This window comes from Peromyscus eremicus, chromosome 9 (genome assembly GCF_949786415.1).
Source record: "Peromyscus eremicus chromosome 9, PerEre_H2_v1, whole genome shotgun sequence".
NCBI classification, from domain to species: Eukaryota; Metazoa; Chordata; class Mammalia; order Rodentia; family Cricetidae; genus Peromyscus; species Peromyscus eremicus.
The window spans coordinates 53,413,019-53,435,547 of record NC_081425.1 but is presented as its reverse complement, the minus strand read 5'-3'; the positions used below and the strand labels follow the sequence as shown (position 1 = coordinate 53,435,547).

Below are 22,529 nucleotides of genomic sequence, written 5' to 3'. Positions count from 1 at the left end.
GACCAGGTCTCCCTGTGTAGCTGAGACTGCCTTGAGCTCACTACACAGACTAGGCTGGCTTGAAACTTTCTAGTCCCTTGCCTCTTTCTCCCAGGTACCAGAATCGCCTTTCTCCTCCCCCTCTTCCTCTTCCTCCTCCTTTCTTTCTCCTCCCCCTCCACTTCCTCCCCTCTTCCTCCTCTTCTCCCTGACCTGACCCATCTATACTCTCCCTCCTCTCGCCCCCCCCTCCCATATAAGCTACATCTCCAGCCCAATATTCTCTCTTAAAGAAGCAACTTTGGTTAAATCCATTGATGAGATGCTCTGGAGAGCTGATGTGTGTGACGTGCTGAGTCATGAGGGTTCTTAGGGAATAAACTGCAGCAGCGCACCAGCAGCAGAAACATCACCAAGGACAGGACACTCTGTTCTTTTCCAGCTTTTTATTTCATTGAATCACAAACATTTCATTTAGCGTTTGAGATCTTTATTTCAGGATAGGGGAAAAATAGCAATAGCTTCAGTAGGCTTAACAGTTCCCAACAAGCAAACAGAGACTGTGAGAGAGTGCTCCCACCCACAGGTATCTGTATAAGGAAACAACCCCACACAAAACATGAACCCATGGGCCTTCAGAGATCTGCAGGATGGAAACTGCACACTAAGCACTCATCCGTGTATCCCGGGGGCCTCAGAAACCCAGCATGCACACAACGAGGTGGAGGGAACTTTTTAAAATCCCTAATATCTACAGAGATTCTTATAGAATATTAGAAAAGCAGACCTAGGAAACCAGAGTTTCTAGGAGCCCCTGTACCCCAGGTTGTAGATGGTATGCTATATGACTATTCTGTAGTCAATGGGGCCGATCTTTAGTTCCCTCCACTTTTAGTCAACTAGTATAACTCACTACCCTGACCTTATCTCCCTGGAACTTCTATAGGAGACAATTTCATTTAAACCAAATTTCAATGATGTAGCTTGAAAATCAAATTAGGCACTCTTTTTGTTTCGATCTATTTTTTTTTATTTTTAGTTCTAGGAGTTGATCCTACAATGTCCTCCACTCTGCTATACCACTGAGCTCATTCCTAATGTCTTGACTTGAGCTCTCTTTGCAGCCCACATAGATCCTGAACCTGAGATCATCCTGCCTCAGCCTCCAAGGATCCCAGTCCTGGGTCACCACATCTGACCTGAAAGTAAGCGCCGTTATGACCTTCACAAAGTAACCATTCAATCACTAGCCTTGTTTGTTGCTTATACGTGAGGCTTTAAATGATCACTGTCCAAGTTTTAATTCTTATAAAAGCGACAAGATTAATATCATGTAAGCAATTGTTAGAGCAGAGAGACTTCCTATTTGGACATTGAATTAAAGCCCATTGGAAAATTCATACACAAATTTTGCAGAGCTTACAGTCTGTGCTATAGGCTGTGGGTTCTATGACTAAATATTAACAGAAAGAAACTGTTTCTCTTGAACATTTTCTATCCAGATAAGGAATATTTGGAAAAACCATCAAAATCTGTTCAGCAGACATCATGGCTGGGGTGATCTGCAGGGAGGCTCTTCACCCCAGTCTTGCACAGCCGTTTTGAATATCCAGTTTCAAGTTCTAAACAGAAGCAGATGGTGAAAAATGAGTTGTTTTCTGTAAAATCTGTAAACATGTGTTTCAGTCCCTCTTTTATATCTACAAATTGGGATGAGTTTCATGGATTCTGTTTTACTAATTTAAACTAATTTAAAATTATTTACTTTTGTGTGTGTGTGTGTTTGTGTGTGTGTGTGTGTGTGTGTGTGTGTGTGTGTGTGTGTGAGAGAGAGAGAGAGAGAGAGAGAGAGAGAGAGAGAGAGAGAGAGAGAGAGAGAACATACAGTACAGCTGTGGAGATTAGGGAGCTGGCTCTCTCCCTCCACCATGGGGTCCTGAGATGGAACTCAGGAGGCTGGGTCTTCACAGCAAGCATCTCTCCTGATGAACTTCTCATTGGCCTATTATTCTGCTTTTATGCACCCCCCTTAGAGAGTAGTCATGGTTACTCGTGCTCTAAAATGAATGGGCCAATCACAAGAGAGATGGTGAAAGAAAAAAGGCAGAAGTTCAGAAATACAGGAAAGAAATGCTTGTTCTGTTTCTTTGATAAAAAATACTTAAATTTTTTTCCAGTACAGACATAGTCATTCAAATGGGACAGCGCCCCTCACCCATAGTCATCAGTTGACTTGGTAAGAAAAGTCTTTGATAATGGAGCAATTTGATAAACAGTGTTCCCTTGCCACAGTAACCAGCCCATCATACCCTTTAAAGTATATCGCGGAACCCCAAGTCGTGAGTATGGCCAGTAAAATCGGAGCGAAAACTCCCATTTTTGTTATTTCTACAACATCTTGTTAGTCTGACACTGTTGATTTCTAGCTTGGTCCTTCCACATAGCTTACAAGTCTCAGTGTAAATATGCGTTGGAGTGTACTCTACAGAAATTTCAGCGTGTCTGTGAACACAATTTCAACCATCCTGTCATCTGGTAAGTGCAGACAATAGCTCTAGTCAGTGAATGGGTAGGTAAGGTAACACCTACCAGAATGCTGAAGAATTCCAGCATTTGAATTTTAAATAGGGATGCACTCCCTGTCATAGGAACTTACCATGTTATCACCTTGCTTGGGATCTGCAATTCCTCTTGAGTCCTTGCTGATAGATTTCTATAACATACAACATATGCTTTGTCAGGAACTGAACCAGATATTGTGAGCAGCACACACATACACATGCATGCTCACGGCACTCACACAGGGCAGACTTCTTCTTGTTAGCAGCACACACATACATATGCATGCACATGAGCACACATACACACACAGGGCAGAGCGCTTCTTGCTCTATGAAAAACAACAACAACACACCTAAGGTAGTTCATAAATCACTAATGGAAGGGGAGGCTGAGGAATTTCTGCCTAGGGAAGGTCTCATAAGAAGGCACATAGTTCTAGTAAAGTGTGTGAATCTCTGAGAATATGTAATAGAAGAGGCTTTTCAAGCATGTCTACTGAAACTCACTAGAGCCATCTTTGATATGGACCACACAGGTTCTGCAGGGAATGCAGTTGGAAATTTTCACGCACAGCTTCTGTTAGGCACAATACGAGATCCTTTCTGTGATACTGAAGAAGCCCAGACAGAACTACTCTGACCACAGCCTTTTAGTCATCCACTTAGAAAACAGCTTGTTTTAAACTGCATATTTGAGCATCTTGATGTACAGACATCTCCTAGCTCCAAGTGTGAGCTACCTTCCTGTGAGACTTTGAAGATGCAGGATTTGGGTCATTCCTGGAGAATCTGTAATAATTCTTTGTTTTCAACATCTTGGTTAACTGAGAGTCCAGAGCCCTGGAGCTAATGAAAGCCTCAGTGAAAACCACCACTGTGTTTCTGTCCCTCAAAACTGGGACCAGGATGGGGTGATTAATAAGGCATTGATTTGAAAACAGAACTTAAATAGCAAAAACAAACTCAATAATTACAGAGACTAATACCAGCTAGACCACTTCTGCACACACCCACCTAAAGGACTCTAAACCCTACCAGGGAGGTTCTGTGACATCCATTCGTAATGCTGCACTATTCACAATAAGAAAGTGGAACCAGTCTACGTGTCCATCAACAGATAAATGAGGGAAGAGAAACAGTCATCTACACAATGGAATTATATTCAGTCATAGAGAAAAATAAAATCATGAAACTGGAAAGAAGGTGGATGGATCTGGAAATTACTCCAGTAAGTGAATCAACCCACACTCAGAAGGACAAATATGTCGCATGGATCTCTCCTATCTTGACCTTGGTTTTTAATTTTGCATTTGGGTGTGGCTATAGATCACAAAACTAGAAAGAGTACTTGAGACGGGGAAAGTGGGTTTTAAAGAAAGAGGTGGGAGGAAATGGTAACAGAAAACATATGACACAAAAGTAGAAAGGGGACTAGGAGAGGTGAAAGGGTACAAGCTGGGAATTTGGGTGAGAAGCAGAGAAGGAAGACAAACAAAAAACAAAGTGTGTGTGTGAAGAATGTCATACTGAAACCCATAACTATGTATTTTAACTAAAAACTTTTTTTTAAATCACAGTTAATCAACAAGAGACCAATTATGATTATTGTAAAGGAAGTGTGTCCTGGGAGTACAGACTCATTTCATTCTCTTCTGCTCAGCCCCACCATGCTAAGCATGTGTTCATACTATAGTGAGTTAGTCATATTTCAGGCCAATATCTGGGTGATGTTACTGGGTCTTTTCAAGGAACTAATAGTAGTTAAGTGACAACCAAATGATTAATGAGATGTACACAAATGGGCACAACCAACCAAGAGAAGGTACACACCAGTGTGATGTAGTGAGGACTTGAAAAGCTGGATGGAAGGCTTTCCAATGACTCTGCAGTACTCTGTTGATGAAAAGATGTTATTAACCTGCAATTCGTACTCAAAGAAGGACCACACATTCCAAGACCACAGAATGTATTTTCTACCTTGGACACAGACCTAGGAGATGTACAAATAAGAAAAGATGTAGAAACAGTAATCTTCCCTAGATTGCTGTCTTACAAATGAGTATATCTAAGATCTGTTATATAAAGAACACCCATGGGAGAAGATGGGATTTTTTCAGTATGCTATGGCATGAGTAGCACCAGATGGGTCTGCTAGTCTCCAGATCTCGAAAGTTCTGTCGGCATTCTGAAAGGCCACAGCCACTTACAGTTTTATGGACCTGGAAGTTCTTTGAGTGCTCCCAAACTGCCTATGAATATACAGATGTCTTGACTGAGGTGCCCCTTTTTAATTTATTTTCTGTTAATTCCCCAGGAGACAGTGAAACAAGGCAAGGCCCAGCAGAAGCAAGACCTTGGAAGACACTCCTTTCCAAAGAGAAAAAGTCAGACATCATTCATCATACACACACACACACACATACACTCTCTCTCTCTCTCTCTCTCTCTCTCTCTCTCTCTCTCTCTCTCTCTCTCTCCATATATATATACACACACATTATATGTATATACCCATACATAAATATATATATATGTATGACTAAAGATGTCTTCTCCAAACCACGATTTTGATGAGGATTGGCCTTCCATATGGAGTTAATACATCAAAAACAATTATTCAAACCATTATTATTCATATAATTCTATGATAAATAATATTAACCCCTCAAGATGAGATTTCAGATCCCACAGCTTCCTGTAAAATCCATAAAACTCTATCATATTGCTTGCATCATCAATGTTAAGGTGAATTGTTCTGACACTCAACAAATTTCTCTTTGAGTATTCTACTTAACCCAAAATGACAAAAACCATTAAGGAGCTTGTAATCTTGTTGTGTTATTGAGACAGGGTCTCTTATAACTGAGGCTGGTTTTGAGGTCTAGATTCTCCCGCCTGTGTTTCTCAAGTGATGAGATCACAGGCATGTACAACTGGACCCAACTTAAACTTGCAGCCTTGACAAGTAGCAAATATGTCCCAGCTCTACTTAAACCCTGGTCTGGCTTCTCTGACAGTTGCCCCACCCCCACAGTGGGATTTAGAGAGCTTCAACTTGACTCTTAGCTCATGAAATGCACCTAATTTACATTCATTAATTTAAGGAAACTCTAATCAGGAAAGCAACTGCTAAGCTCGTAAGACGTAGTAGATAATTCACATATAGAGAGCACTAAATACACACCAGACACTTTGCCAAGTATATCAACTTTTTCATTTAAATCCCAGGGGCAACTATGTAAGAATGATACTAGCATCATATATTTTCATGCCAGAAAATTCTCCACGTACAATTAAGATTTGTAGTTAACCATCTCAGCATTAACAATGACATAGTAAAAAGCAGAAATTGTTGAGGAGATGATAAACTATAATATAGTACGAGTAAGATGAATTATTCATGCCTAAATATTCCAGTAGAGTTCAGAAAATATTTTTTGTTTGTTTTGTTTTGTTTTATTTTGTTTTGTTTTCCCAGTGGCCTGTGAGCATCATGAGGGTGGGTAGCAGATATTCTGCAAATATTAGACAAAACCCAGAATTTTTGGAAGCAAAGCATCTGGGCAAATGCTTCCAAATATCTGGAACTGTACCATCAGACTTGCATCAAAATCCTCAAAGTTCTGAATCTTAAAATACTGGCATCAGGGGCTGAAGCAATGGCTCGGTGCTCCGAAGCACTTGCTGCTCTTTCAGAGGGCCTGGCTTTGGTTTCTAGAACCCACATGGTCACCCACAACTGTGCATAACTCCAGTTTCAGGGACTTTAATGCCTTCTTCTGGCCTGTACGGCACCAGCACACACATGGTGCATATACATACCTGCAGGCAAAGCACACTAAGAAAATAAAAACACATCTTTTTAAAAACATTATCATTCTATTTTTGTTGATAGTGTATCTAAATCATTTGACCGATAACAACAACAACAACAAAATTTTTCTCTCTCTATCCTTTCCTCAAGATTTGGGTCCTAACAGGCACTTTGTTATTTTGTTCGGGCAATCTTGTCAAGAATGGCATGAGTTACTTATATTAAAACACAAAATGCCTGGCAAGATGTAACGGTGCCACATGGCTACAATTCCATCCCTCAGGAGGCTGAGGAAAGAGGGCAGCCTTGAATTTGAAGCTAGCCTGGGCTGTTTTTCATTTAATGTGGGAGTTCCTTAGAATTTCTTACTGAAGTTTCAGTTGAGAATTTTTTCTAGTCCCTGTTTTGTATTTGTAATACAATATTATTTTGAGAACATAGTTTATATATTGCGTAAATTCTTCTGAATTTAATTCAATTTGCTTTATAACTTAGAATATGATTTACAATTGTAACATTTTCCATTAGTACACAAGGTAATATTTTATGTAGTAAGTGCTTTCTGCTCTGAAACAAGTCTTGGTTATTGTACAATATCTGTGTGATTCTGCCTTCCTCCCTGCCCCTCATTTACTTATACAGTGAAAGCTTTACTTGTATAGCACACCTCAGTAAATGGCTTCCAAGTATCTCCCACTTCACTTAGCTTACGGTGAACTCTACATTGAAAACATATGCTTGCCAGAGAGACAGGGTCAGTGAGATGGCTCGGCTTGCTAATGTGCTTAGGCTTGCACAACCCTAAGGACTTAAGTTTGATCCCCCAAACCTACTTAAAGGTGAAAGGAAAGAACTTGCTCCAGAAAGTTGTCTTCTGGTCTCTCTTTACACAGACAGATGGCAGGCAGGCAGTCAGGCAGATAGACAGACAGGCAGGCAGGCGGGTAGGCAGGCACACACACACACACACACACACACACACACACACACACACACGCACACACACACACACACATATAGTCAGGCACACAGGCAGACACATATACACACACCATACACATATGTATATAGATTAATAATAATAAATTGAACACCTCAATAATAAAAAATACATAAACGTACATGTGACAGTTCATTAGCTGTCACAAGTGAAAGTATCTTACATGTAGGGGATGGATGTCTGTCAGAATTGGTTCACTCCTTGTGTGGTGCTCATCAGGAAAGTATCCTTTATTCTCTACTCCCTGCATTTCTCTAGGAGAGCTGTAAAAGGGGAAAACGCAACATTGACCATGCTATTGGAATAGACAAGTGATTACAATTAAACCACACATGATATGTTTAAGGATGTGTAGCTTGTACCTTGTAACAATTCAATTACAATAGCTCAGAGAGAAACCAACATTTGTATTGTATGAAAGAGCTGAATAGATTTTCAATATGTAAAGAAGTCTGAGAACCATGGAAATAAGTATTTGGACACAAACAGGCATGTAAAAGTTTGATTTGGTATTCATATCTGGTCTTCAGTACTAGACTCAGACCACCCCACATTGATATGTTATGTGGCCACAAAACTAGTATGTACTTAGTGATGACCTCCTTTGATGCAGAATATGTAGACATACTTTTGAATTTGCTTTATCTTGATGCATTTCTGGTAACGAACCAATAATACGATAAGTCCAACACCAATAATAACCATGACAAGCACAACGACCATGATAGAGACACCTACAACATAAAAACAAATAACACATGTTCAGCTGGACTTTAGGACAGTAGAACTTACAAGCTCACTTCTTCCTGGAAGGACTTTAACTCCCTGTCTTCCCATATGACACAAATTACCATCTCTATTAACAATTAACAATCCACTCCAAGATTCCAGGATGCTTAAGGAAAGCCATAGTCAGCAAGAAAACTTGGACTTGTTAGCTATGAATCACCTAAAGAAAAGGCATTGTGTTTGGGGTTTCAGAAGTCATAAGTGACAGTTGGCTAGAAGATGCATTAATTCTAAAAGGTCAGTGTAGTAAGTTTAGTTTGGGTCTCCAAACATGCAAAAGAGTAAGACAGGGCAATTAACACCTGTGGAGAAACACAACAAATACATGGCAGATGAGACACAGCTTTCTTGGTGGGAGACTCTGAACATATGTGAGAATTATATTCCTTACTGGTAAGGTTTAAAGTTTCTCCCCAGTCAGCAATTATCGGTCCATCCTCACACTGGCACTCATGTTCGTGGTCATCCACCTGGAAGAGCAGTCAATCATGTATTATTATTGTGGAGTGGCTGATAAAAGCTTTGTTTTGAAGCTCATTTATATTAATGGTAGTTTTACATCAGGCCCACACATCCATATATACATAACTACAGATATTTAGTACTTGAAAGGGTATCTGATATATATCTTAATAAATTTTAAGCGATAACTGGGTGTAGGGATGATCTTCCACCCAGATATAAACCAACAGCATTGAGCAGTGTTGAGCTAAAAACAAATTTAGAATTTGTGTGTTTTTACAAAAGCTTTGAGCTGATGTTGATACTGCTGTAATTTAAGTGATATTAGGAAAAATTAAAATTTAAACTTCATGTTTAAGCTTTATATATATGTACATAAATATGTTTCTGAATTATCAATATAGACAATACATTATTTGCCTGTAACATTGGCAGTGTCTATGTTTAATAATATCTGGGTTGACTCTTTGTACTGATTTTATTGATTATACATAAAATGTAAATAAAATATATAGCTCTTTAAAAGAATAGGTATAACTCTAACACAGGCTCAAGAGTGAAGACTAAGGTAAGAAAAAAAGGTTGCTATGACACTACGTTAAGAGGCAACGAAATCTTACAGCATTGTCATCACACTGGGAGGGGCAGCTGGTTGAATTGTAGGCCTTTTCCATTTGAACACATTCGCCATTGCTACAAACCTAGAGAGGAAGTAACTGGCATGAATTAGAGTGATGCAACTTACGAGACACGTGATTTGACAGAATGACAAATGGAGTTATACATTCCCTCTTATGTAGCTTAATTGCAAGTTGGAAGCAGCACTAGGCAGGTTGCTTTCGCATCTACGGCACCCATGTCAATCTCCCTGTGGGAATCATAAGCTCAACTAAGTTATAATATTGAGAAATGTCTTGCTTTGGTTTTGCCACCTTTGGGTATTTAGTCAAAGATAAGTGCAAAGACAGTTTTACAATTCCCCTATGCCAATGGACAGAACAACAGCCCCCTCCCCACCCCAATCTCCTTTCCTATTCTTTTATTCTTCCAGTCTCCCACCATTCCTCTCTTCCCTCCTCTTCTCTTGTGCCTCATTTTCTTTTCCTGTTAGTGTTGTATTCTCACCAAGCAGATGGGAACCAAGGAGCCCTGTGTTGTGTTTATGTAGGAATTTCTTTCTTCAAAAGACTTTTCTGTACTCTCATGTTTTTAAAGAATTATTCATACTAATGAAGATAGTGACTCAACCTGAGTATCCACCAATAAATGGGCGGACAAAAAGTGTGTCAAGCATACAATGGAGTATAACTCAGCTGCAAAATGAATAACAGTAGCGCGTCATTTGTGGCATCTTGAGAAAGTGTGGGAGGCAAATTATGTGAGATAAGCCAGACACAGGTTGGGAATTTCACATGTGAGACAATTCTCAATCACACACAAAAGGTACAAGCATTGATCTTAAGGAAGCAGAGAACTGGATTGTGGCTTCCAGAGGCTGGTGGGGTGGCCAGGAGAAGGAAAAAGGGGATTCCAGTTAATAGGTTTAAATTTTCAGTTAACCAGGAAGAATAATTTCTGGTGGTTCACATAGCAGAGTGATTGTAAGTAATAATACTTCCCTGTATATTTTAACATAATTAGAAAAAAGGATTTTGGATGTTCTCAACATAAAGAAATGGTCAGTTTAAAGTAGTGTCTATCCTAATTTACTCAAATTTGGTTATTACTCATTCTACATATGTACCGAAGCATTATACTGTACCCAAGAAATATTCATAATAATTAACTATGGGTCATAATAATTGCTAAAATCCGGACTATATAGTAAAAAGCCTTTCCTGTTTTCTCTCTGTAAAAAAAAAAAAAAAAGAGTGTAGCAAATCAAGCCGAAACCTGAGTAGTCACAACACCCAGCGCTCTTCCTTTGGACCAAGTATGCACTGGTTTCCACAACACCATGGCCATTTCCATGGCCATGCTCTGTGTAGGACATTCTCAAGTACACTGGTCTGTAGGCCATGGAAATCCAGCCTAATTATTAAAAGCCTAGTACTTAGCCAGTAAATATGACTGAATGAATAAAATAAATGAAGAGAGCTTGCTGACATCAGTAACATTAATTGGAATAGAAGTCATGTACGATTTCACTAAGTGCCTATTTTAAGATACTAATTAAACGTATTTATAACAATTACATATAATTTAGTATAACTACAATTAAGCAAGAATAACATTACCATATTATTGCTATCATCTCCCTCAATAATTTACAGGGAAAGTGGCCATTTTTTCCCATTTCGCCATCTAGAAGTCCCTTGGGAGCCAGTCCCAGTACCTCGTCATGTTTGGGAGCATCTGTTCTCTTACCATTCCCTCTCCACATTTTGTTCCAGAATTAACCAGGCCAATGTCTCTAGAATTGTGGTATAAAAACATGGTTTTGCATTTCATGGTCACGTTCTGCTTCTGATTCTTAAGGTTATATGTTTTATCCTCTCCCAGGAGTGATGAACGCTGACCTCCAGTACAGAATATCTTTCCACATTTGAGATCTCTGAAGGAAAAGCAGAATGTTCTCAGACTTAGGACCAGGAGCCAAAGCAAAGTGTCAGAGATGAGACAATCAGCCCAGCTGCTTTCCTCTAAACCTCATTTGTCGGCAGGTTCAAGGGCCATGGTAGGCTGAGAACGCTCTCAGACCTCTAGAGCCCCAACTGTAAGAACTGACATAAATAGATAAGTATGTGAAATAATCACTGAAAGGTTTCTCAGTTCTCAAAACTCAATATTCATTAAAGCTCACAAAGAATATTTATTAGTAATTTGGGTTAGCATAACTTTGATGGGAACACTAAGAACTGTTCTTCCTCTCTTGATATTAACTAATTCTAGCAAGCTGGGGCTGTCTAGCAAGAGGGTGGGGGTGGGGGGTGGAGGGAGATGGAGGGGGGATGCTGCTGCTCTTGCAGCACCCACTGTAAAGTGAGACAGCCACTGAAAGTAAGTAACGAAGAGGGAAGTAAAGGGCACTCCGTTTTCACATGGCGTATGTGGAAACGAAGGTGAACTTGACTGGAGGATTTGGTTGACTGTTCCTTTCAGTCCAATCCCTATGTTGTCACATGTGAAAGGCCACACAGACCTGGAAGGGAGCTTAACTCATGTAGATCAGTCTCACTTCCAACTTCTTTAGATGCCTTCACTGCTTTCCCTTACCCTTTCATTTTTTTCCCCTTTAAAACATATTTTCCACTGCCCTGGTTCAGTAGCATTCTCTTCCTCCCTGTTTTCCACCCATCTTACTCCTCTTTGTTCTTTCTATTCCAGGACTCCAGCTAATAAGCACAGAAGGAAAATTCAGCCAATGAAGCCAGGGGTTTGTGCTCACCACTCTTTTCCTAATTCTCAGTGAAATCAGGTTAACAGTTACCAGAATAGAAGTCCTCATGAGTTCTCAATATACTTTCATGGAGATCTGTTTCCATTGGGCACTTACTTCTCTTCACAGGCAACAAATGTGTTTCCCTTTTTTTTGCAATATCCAAATCTGTTTCCTTTTTTATTCATCTTGTAGCAAAGACTGTGACTCTCTTGTGCTCCTGGAGTTCAAAATTACATGATAAAAAAACCATATGAATACTGAGAATCATAAAGTACTTTATTTCCTAATACAGTTAAGCTTGCCAAATCATACCACAGAATGGTGCAGTAAAAGAGAGTCAAAAATCATTGAGAAATATTCTATTGAGCCAGGAAAGGTTTTTAAGTAGGAATAGAGATATGTAAGAGGCACAGATGCATGCTAGCTCTTATACAGAGTCAATTAATTACATTGTAAGTAAAATCACCAATAGGGGTTGCAGACAAAGAGATGCTAGATGAGACCTTGAATGTACATCACCAATTATATTTTCTCCAATTAAATCCCAAATTCTTAAATAGTAACAGAAATAGCGACTGTTGTCTTGATCATTCATCCCCATGACTCTCACCATCATTGAACAGCTCTGAACATTGATCATCTAGAGTGGGACACTGCCCCATAAAGCAGTAGCCTTCTCCATTCTTGCAAGGAAACCCATTGGCCCGGAACTTATCCTTAGGACACTCAGGGGAGTGGCCAGTACACAGTTCAGAAAAATCACATTCATTTTTCGCTACTCTGCATATGGTCCCTTCTTTCTTAATCTGTTGAAGAGAAACAAATATTGGAATCTTTGATGTGTGAGTTGGTGAAACTGAGTAAACAGGCAGAAAGCTGACTCACTTAATTTATCTGTGAGAGACAGGCTCACAGCTTCCTTCTTCTTGATGCTAAGTATTATTATCATTTGTAGATACCATGACATTTATGTGACTTTAAGAATAAGAAGATAGTGAGGTATTTTTTTTAAAGCTTTCTTTATTTTATATGTACGAATGTTTTGCCTGCATACATTCATGCCTGGTGCCCACAGAGGCCAGAAGAGAGCACCAGATCCCTGGAGCTAGAGTTACATCTGCCTTGTGGGTACTGGGAACCTAACCTGCATCCTCTGCAAGAGCAGCCAGTGCTTTTAACTCATGAGCCTATTCCCCAGACCAAAACTGTGGTTTTGAAATTTGGTATTACAAGAGCCTTAGGTAGAGTTGACATGGGCAAAAGTGGTAAAATGGGCAGATGTTTTCATTTACCTTGTATTTTCTTCGTTTTTTGCTCTAATATATCAATCCAACAAATCCCTACTCATCTAGTGCTTAACACAGAATCTTTGTCACCAACAGATAAGATTTTTACCACATAAACTGTAACAATATCCTGCCTCTCATTGCTCAGGGGAGTGCCCAAAGGTATTCTCTTAAATGTATGGAGTTCCTAGGAAGAGTTGAAGATACATAAAATGATTCCTTTCTTTGTGAGCTTGCAATTCAGTGGAGTGAAATAAGCGTAAGGAAATTCCTTGGCACTATCCAAATTTCTGGTCATTTTTTCTAGCTCCTATCCCTAGGCATTAAGTATGTCTGTATACTCTGTTCTCCATTAGATAAACTGTTGCTAGGATATCAATTTCCCTCCCACTTGAGGTTAAATAGATGGGAACTGATTTACACATGGCTAAGAAAAGTGTTGGTCATGTGATTTCACTCCTAAAAACACCAAGTGATGCTCGCCATCTTCTCTATTACCCAGACTAGAGCACTATCTGTTCAGACATAAGAACATTTCAGATTAAATACTCCTGGATGTTAACAAGGGGCACTCCATTCTGGAATCGGCAATGCAGGGCCAGCCATGGCCAGCTAGTGCTTTGTCGACCACACACCTAAACTGAGAATGCAGAAATCCTTGGGAGCCAAGGGTCTCACCTGACACGATTCGCAGCACTCCCCTTCCACACAAGTGAATCCTGGCTTCAGGACACATCTATGTGCATCACAGCAAGGATTAGTGCATTCCTGGCAAGATGAAAATGTAAACATCACAAATGGCCTGGTATATGGCTCCTATTTAATGGTCTAATTACTTGTGCCCCTTCAAGAGCTCCAAAGAAATGTGGGATCCTTGGCTTAGGCATGTGAATCAGATTACTGGTGCAGCCTGTATTGGGGGCTTCTACTTTGTTGCCTTCTCTCATGTTTCTTCAGTACTTCCCAGTTTATGAACTCTCATTGGTGGGAAGAGTCCAAAGACAGTGACCTTCCAGCCCCTGTTGTTTGACTCCCAACCCCTGTTGCTTCTTGGTGCTGAAGTATGATGGGAGATACTACAATGTCTAAAGATCTGATCTTACCTCTGGCTCGAGATGCCACGAATTACAACCTGAACTCACTCTCTCTCTCTCTCTCTCTCTCTCTCTCTCTCTCTCTCTCTCTCTCTCTCTCTCTCTCTCTCTCTCTCCCTCCTTCCCTCTCCCTCTCTCCTCAACGCATTATTATATCATAACAATAAAACAGTCACACCTAGTGAGTGCCCTGCCTTCTTGGACAAAATTAAAACTTCAGAGGCAGTTATCTGTCTACATCTCATCAGTGAAGGCCTCTATACATTAGAACAGAGCTGTGGAATATTCCAAAACATTCCCAGGGCCAGGGGATCCATCCAAAGACAGCAGCTTTTCTATCCTTTCGTCTGAGACATTGAAGATCAGTTCTCAAGTTCTCTGGGCAGGTCAGCCCCACCCTCACGACAGTGTCTCTTGGTTGGTGCCCCATTACAGTACTTTGAACTGTGTAGTGTCTAGAGCTAACGCGGAAAATGTCTGCAGCATGCAGGGTCAGAAGGCTGGTGGGAATGTAAAACGAAGCTGCACTAGAGAACTACTCACTTCATATTTTAACACATCCCCAGAGGTTTACACACCCTTGTTCATTTGAAGCGACAGTAGTGGAGGATGAATATTTATTTGATGAGTTTCTAAAAGCAGACTAAGAATTACTTGAAAATTTGCCTCCAAGGCTTTTTCTAAATGCTCTAAACTTCAATAAGTATGTGAAAAATTTGAAGGCCTATTGTCCCTCTATTAAAAGAGAATTTTCTGTAATTACAACTGCACAGCTATGAAATAGACAAGCTTCCCAAAGCTCTAAGTAAAACTTGACTGACGAGGTGATGTTTTGTAGAATGGCCACCACCTACTGTCAGACTTAAGGGTATTTCTCACAAAACAAGGCAGTTAATGTATAAGCTAGGCAAATGGAATGCTGCTGGTCTCCAGCAAGGTCATCACATGTGACTTGAGATTTCCTAAGAAGGCTTGAAAGGAGGTTGCCTCAACAGTCAGTCTCCAAATGGATAATAAAAACAGCTTCCTAAGGCTTCACTGAGAACATGATCATCTGCTATGATTCCAACTGAGCACCAACCCTGTTAAAGATGATATCATTTGCAAATACCTGAACTGGTCCACAGTCACACTCTTCTCCTTCATCTACCTTCTTGTTCCCACAAAATGGATAGTCAATTAAGTTAGGAGGAAGTGGATTGTTGAGTATGCATGCTGGTTTCTGATCCTTCAGATATTGCTGGTATTGGGCTTGGCTGCATTTACTGAATTTTATTCCAGGGATGCTAGAGATGAGATGAGGTAAAAATAAAGGATTATCACATGAAGGAAGCTATAAAAATTTAATTAGGAGTTGGAAAAGAATTGCAAATGCTAACTGTGAGAGCAGAGCCATGGCCCAGCTCCTTGTTACTTATTAGTTGTGTTCCAGAAACACAACTAAGAAATGCCATTTCAGTGAAAAACTCGGGCATTGTGTCTCCTGACAAATCCTTCCTGAAACCAACAGTTGGTTGTCTGTGCTTCCTGCTTCTATTTACCCTCTAATGTGTCCCTCTTATTTAAAAAATATTATTTTTATTTTTATGTTATGGGTCTTTTGTCTGTTTTTCTGTATATCTATGTACCATGTGTGCAGTGTCTGCAAAGGCTAGGAGGGGGTGTTGGATGCCCCGAAACTAGAGCTAAAGATGATTGTAAGTCTTCATGTAGATGCTGGCAATTGAATCCCAATCCTCTGTAATAGCAACAAGTGCTCTTTAACAACTGAGCCATCTCTTCAGCCCCTAATGTGTCCTTTGTAATATAACCACATAGTAATATAAATCTGATTTACCATCTCTGAAAGATCTTAAACTTCTCGACAAGTCAAGGAGGGCATTATGTTCAGTTCTTTAAAAATAACCATGAGTTAACACAGTACCTGATATGGAGTAGGTCTCTATTATTCTTGTGGAACTCAACTCCTTAATAATATTAGAAACATCCTTATGACTTCTCACTACCTCTCTTTAAGCTAACACTTCATTCCCTCTTTCTTCATTTGGCTTGATCCCCTTCAATGATTGAATACGAAGGACTTCTAGAGAGTTGAGTCCATTAAGTGAGGTTGGTATGACCTTGAGAATAATATTAGTTTGGTATCAGTTACTGAGTTCTACTCTGTGACCGTCACTGCATTTCAAACTTTAATTGTTTTAAAAATATTTGTTTTAAAATTATGTATAATTGTGTGTGTTGATGTGTGGGTATGTCTACAGATACCCACTGAGGCCAGAAGAGGGAATCAGACTCCCTGGAGCTGGAGTTACAAGTGGTTGTGAGCTTCCCAACGTGGCTGCTACTAAACGTAGGTCCTCTGCAAAAGCAGTATGTGCTCTGAGCCACTGAGCCATCTCTCCAGCCCCATACTGTATCATTTAATTAATTAACATCCATAAGAAACCCCTGGTATTAACAGACAATGTTCTTACTTTTCCTGCCACAAAGGAGTCCACAGATGCACAGGACTGAGGCCTGACCACATGATAAGCCACTGACTGGATATTGTTGAGCAACCTGTCATTTACATCTACTTGCAAAGAAAAATGAGTTTTCTCCAAAGTAGTCTTACTGGATACATTAACCACACTTAAAGGTTGACCCTATGCCCAGCAGCAAATGGACAACAGAAAACAAACTCAGTGGTAGATTTGTAGACTCTTGTCTTACTGACTTTGATTGAGCACTTTTCGTTTTACTGGTCTTTTGTTGGGATATTATGGTTTCTAATTTTGTGTTTTAATGGGCTTGGGGATTTTGTTTTGTTTGTGTGTGTGTGTGTTTCTTGTGTTTTTACTTTGTTTTGTTTGTTTGTTTTATTCTATTTTTTTTGCCTGTTTATCTTCTAAAGAGAGAGAGAAAGAAAGGGGGTAGAGTTTTGTGGGTGGGGAGAAAGAGGGAGGAGTTGGGGGAAGGGAAAGTGTGATCAGAATATATTATATGATTTTTTTCAAAATATAAATATATATAAAATAAAGTTATTATGTATATTATCAGAGCCTCACCTTCCACTACCACCCATCACACATTTTCCCACAGGACAGGTGCATGGAAACTCATCATGTTGCATGCCCAGGCTATGTCCCAACTGATGTGCCATTCTGTTCCCAATTATATTTACATCTGGTAGAAGATCCTGATTGGAAAAAAACAGCCATATGAGATGTCTATAATGGACCCCAAAGTAGTACATAGGTATCACTTTAAATTGATGGTTGAAAGTGGCTCAGTTTCTAAATCTTAGTTAGTTAGTATGGATTTGGGAAGGGGTACAGCATACTCTTATTTGTTGTATTGGCAGAGACTCATTTTTCAAAATAGCTAAAATCCATTAATTAACGTCACTATGTCTGACTGCTGTGTCCTTCCAAAACTTGTGTTTTGAAGCCTTAAGCCACAAGGACTGCAATGTTTAGACCAAGGGGGCAAGTTTCCCATCAGTGGTAATAATATCCTATCCAAATAGACTCTGGAGGAACTTCTTTCTCTACTCTATCATGGGATACACAATGAGAATGTGTCAATCTTAAGCCATGAGGTAGACCCTTGCCAGTTACAAATGTGTCAGGTCCTTGGAATTCTCAGCTTTTAGAATTGTGAGAAATACATTTCTGTGGCTTATAACCTACTCAGTTTCTGGTATTTTGTTACTGAAGTCCATGGGGACTCAAGACAAATGCCCCACCCAATTTTATGAATGGTGTTTGTGTCTTCTCTGTACTAAATATTCCAGGGCCTCAAGTGAGGGGTTTGGTGTTCTTGTTTTTGATCTGTCCTGCCATATTGAGCAATAATGCTATATAATCTTGTGGAGGGAGTTTCTGTCATGAGAAACCTCTGGAAGTCAGAAATATAAAATCCATGGCAGAATTGGTTGTTGTCTTGCCTCATAGACCTTGTTCATGCTTTAACCTATACATTCATAGAAAATCAAACCCAAAGAGGGGTAGGCCATCCAGAATGATAAAGCTAATAGATCACCTTTAATTTGTTCATTTCATTTTGCTCATATGAAGCTTCAAAGGTTTCTTAGTTTGGTTAAAATATGATAATTGAAATAGTAATAGCTTCATTTGGGGGTAAATTGACTTTATAGGCAGATCTTATGTCATTTAGATACTAAAGGCAAATCTATAGTCATAAAAGTGATTATAAAATAACCAGTTGGTGAGGGTAAGGTTGGCTCCCAATAACACTAAGCTGGGGAAATAAATAGCAAGGAAATAAATACAAACCTTCATGTTTTCAACTATGTCTCCAACAGAGTTACATGGATAGCATTTCCTGGAAGCTGTGAGCCTTGGAGAAAGGTCATATGAGCAAGGAGAGACAACAGCTCATAGGTCCTCTACTTGCTGAACGTAATTTTCAAGGCTATCTTGATGTGACACATTAAGTGGCTTTTATACTTGTTTATTTTAGTTTAAAAACAATTATAATGATTAAATCCACCTAAACGTAATGGACCTTACTTGTCTTTATAAATAGTTGTATTTAATACATTAAAGAGTTTTACAGCTATGGAATATGCTGTGGGGGTTTTATACCTGTCCTTCTGAGCTTTGAACTGTGTTTTACCTTCATTGTTCACCTACAGTTTTTCACAAGACACATTTGTGATTTTCATTTACTGAAGGGAATATAGGTCTCTTCATGACATACCTTGGAAAATATTGATCCAACACAGATCACACATGGCTTTTCAATGTGTTTCAAATAGATATAAAAATTAACTTAAATATTTGGGCAAATGGTACACTTTTAGGAATGTTTTAGGTCTACCTTAACAATGCTGCATGAACGAAGGGTCTGGCACATTCCTCCTGGGTAAGCAATTCCTTGCATAGGTGTGTAGAGCCACTTCCCACTGTAAACAAGATACAAGAATACTTATTCTTAATCTGGCTGAACAGTTTTATTAACACCAAATTCAAACTGCAGTGAACCACCGTAGTGGTCACCCTTTGCTCTTGAAACAACCTTCTCATCTCTGAAGTTATAGACACCATGGATGACCCGAGTTGATACTGGGCTCAGTTAAACCTAGAGACATGGAAAAAGCCAAATGTGGTCTTAGAATGAAATTGTGAAACAAAAAATGTAATTTATTCTAAGAAAAACAAAATGAAAGAGGAAGAATCTCATTTTTCTTGATTCTATTTTACCTTGTACTCAACTCTGTATAAAACAATTTAAATGACAAAAATAAACAAAACTACAGCAAGCTAACCAATTAATCTTTAAAGTGTTTGAGAGGGAAATATATTATAGTGAATGTACTCAGAATCAGGGTTATTTGATTATGGTTGATAACACTTAAAATTGTTTATCAATTATGGAAACTTAGAAGGGCAATGATAGTTCTAATTCAACATTTAAATGAATCCTTGTATAAAAATAAGGCTATTCCCATAACCCCTAGAAGGATAAATGTCTACATTGTAGGGATATAATTTTCACTTGATTTGAGAGCAGTGGTTAGATTTGGGCCTTTGTAAACAGAGCTATTATGATCTAGAAGATAACACATAGAATATCAGGAAATTCAAATACAAGAACAGAGGTGAGCTGAAGGGACCCTTTTTAGCCTTTTATTGTTTTAGTTAAGAAGATGAACTCTGTTTCTATCCCTATGTTCAGTGTCTCAATGCTTTGCCTTGCTTCTTAGAGGAGCTTTGTATTCTGGGCTTGCCAGTCTTTGGAGATCTTAGAAGAACAGGAGAAATGTGAAGAACTAGGGAAGGACAGGCCAGAGGTTGACTTCTCTCAAAGTCATCTGAATGTAAACATAACACAATTATAATGTCATATGTATTGTCTTTCCTTCTATATCTATGTTACTATAGATGGAAGATTTCAATAACTCAGTGCATACGAAGTCCCAGATACAATGCCCAGGTGGATAGTGAGAAGCCATTCACTTTAAGCCCCTGTTTCAAACAACTTATTGACCTGAAAAGTTACTTGTGAAATAAGAAAAATTATTTTATTAAAATAAAACATTGTTCTTCATTATGCCTATTTAGATAATGCTAGGTGTCCTAAAATTCACATGTGGCTTTGTGAGATAAGTCAGTAGGGTAAAGACACTAGCGGCCAAGCCTGACAACCTGAGTTCTGTCCCCAGGATCCACTTGGTGGGAGGAGAGAACTTACTCTTGCAAGTTGTCCTATGATCTCCACAAATACTCTGTCTGTCTGTCTGTCTGTCTGTATCTCTCTCTCTCTCTCTCTCTCTCTCTCTCTCTCTCTCTCTCTCTCTCTCACACACACACACACACACACACACACACACACCATAAATAATAAATAAATATTTAAATATTAATGTACAAATAGGGAACTCTGTCTTTCCTACCATGAAGTTTATGGTGATATTTTATTGTGCTTCATCCCCTATCCTTTTTGGTCATGACAGTGTATGAATGTCTACACCCAAGATAGGCATAGTTACACTCCTGAGGAGAAATGCTGTGGACCCATCACATGAAAACTGACAGTCTGGCTTACTCTTATCTGTCTACTAAATGACTAGACTGGACCTCTCATGACAGGCTTTAGAAACTGCTTGCTTCTGAGCTCAGCCTGAAAGCTCAGCTCTAGTTAACCCTGGAAAGAGGCTCCACAGACTAGATTTGCAGAACTCTGGAGAAGTATTGGCATTATAAGCAGAGAAGCAGATAGGTAAAATAGGTGTTTCCCTAAGACATGACTTTAGCAGCATCAGAGGACATCCGAAAGCTACTATTCTTCCCATGTAGCTCTCCCACAGTGTGATATCACTTAAGATAACAACGGTGCTTATTATCACAGAGCCAATAAAATTCATTCCTATATTTATCACCTGTATAATGCTAGATATTTTGAACAGAGGAATTAATAATTAAGGAGATCCTCTCAAACTTTTATGTAGGGATATTGAAGCTATAGCAGGATAAACTTACCAGATCAGATTTTCCAAAAAGCCAGGTTTTAGTGAAATATTAGAAGCTGACCTCAGGTGGTGATAGGAAATACCCATGGGTCCCCAACTTAACTTTGCTCTGGCACATTTTCAACTCTGCATAAGGATATATTTTTTTTTACAGTCTTAATTAGTATTAGCAAAAAATATTATTAAATATTCTACTTGGGAATTTTCTATACTCACAATTAACATTTTCCTATATAATAAAAAATCCCTCCCAATAAATAATTTTAAATGTTATTGTGTTGTTTATTTGTTCTACTTTCTTTTTCTTTTTCTTTCGTGTGTTTGAGTATGTGTGGTTTATTTGCATGTGTGTACACATATGTATGCCTATGTGTGTGCATGAGAGGCCAGAAGAGGGCAACAGGTGTCCAGCTCTATCATGCTATGGCCTTATTCCCTCAAGACAGGGTCTTCCACTGAGCCTGGTGTTAGGATTGGTGGACAGCAAGGCCCCATGACTCTCCTGTCTCTACCTGACTCGTGGTGCAGAGGTCACAAGAGCTAAAAGAGTGCATGGCCACACTTAACTTTTTACATAAGTGCTTGGGTTCAAACTTAGGTCCTCATATTTTCATAGCAAGCACTCTTACCCACCAAGCCAAATCTTGAGCCCTATTTTCTTTTTAAATAAGAATAATAGCCCCAATAAGTGGAGGAAAATAGAACAACCGCATACCTCAGTAAAATCACATGATCAAAGTCCTTCCTTTTTTTGAGAACTGTTTCTTGCCAAGTGGAAAAACGCATTAAGGTAGTTTCTAGATTTGATGCTATTTCTATCTTGTCTCCAGTTGACCATATTTCAAGGCCAGCCAATGTCACATGGATGTTCAAGGTTTTATAAATCTGTTCAAAGAGGGGATAATTTTCACAAAGTCAAATTGTTAGAAGTTTCTTTCATTATTACCTGTATTCCCCTGTGATAAAAAAAATTCAACTTGTTATGTGAATGATTTAAACTTTTTCCCTTTTATAACTGAATTTAGGTTTCAGTTCTCTGAGGGGGGCAAAACAGGTTTCTCTCCCAACAAAGGGCACTAATCAACAACACCTTTACATTCAGGGATGATGGAGAGAACATGTAGAAGGCCTGAGTCAGTCCCACAATGTCTCAAGGACAAATCCTGCAACCCCCACCTTTTTCTGA

The 22,529-nt window shown here is 39.2% G+C and overlaps 1 protein-coding gene across 2 annotated transcripts in view; it reads right to left on the bottom strand.

Annotated features, from left to right (window-relative positions):
- Positions 1-410: 410 nt before the first annotated feature.
- Adam7 (ADAM metallopeptidase domain 7) overlaps positions 411-22,529 on the bottom strand; it is a 36,521-nt gene continuing 14,402 nt past the window's right edge. Inside the window, exons 9-23 of one of the 2 annotated variants that reach the window (XM_059273406.1) lie at positions 22,059-22,228; positions 19,192-19,276; positions 17,415-17,545; positions 15,479-15,653; positions 13,952-14,041; positions 12,598-12,793; positions 12,102-12,204; positions 10,973-11,159; positions 9,226-9,306; positions 8,535-8,613; positions 7,983-8,088; positions 7,518-7,617; positions 4,371-4,433; positions 2,636-2,692; positions 411-1,601 (exon numbers count right to left, since the gene is read on the bottom strand). In XM_059273406.1, the coding sequence (XP_059129389.1) occupies positions 1,557-1,601; positions 2,636-2,692; positions 4,371-4,433; positions 7,518-7,617; positions 7,983-8,088; positions 8,535-8,613; positions 9,226-9,306; positions 10,973-11,159; positions 12,102-12,204; positions 12,598-12,793; positions 13,952-14,041; positions 15,479-15,653; positions 17,415-17,545; positions 19,192-19,276; positions 22,059-22,228 (1,668 nt within the window). In that variant the 3' untranslated portion in view covers positions 411-1,556. The remainder of the gene's footprint in view (positions 1,602-2,635; positions 2,693-4,370; positions 4,434-7,517; positions 7,618-7,982; positions 8,089-8,534; positions 8,614-9,225; positions 9,307-10,972; positions 11,160-12,101; positions 12,205-12,597; positions 12,794-13,951; positions 14,042-15,478; positions 15,654-17,414; positions 17,546-19,191; positions 19,277-22,058; positions 22,229-22,529) is intronic. The other variant, XM_059273408.1, reaches the window with a different exon arrangement.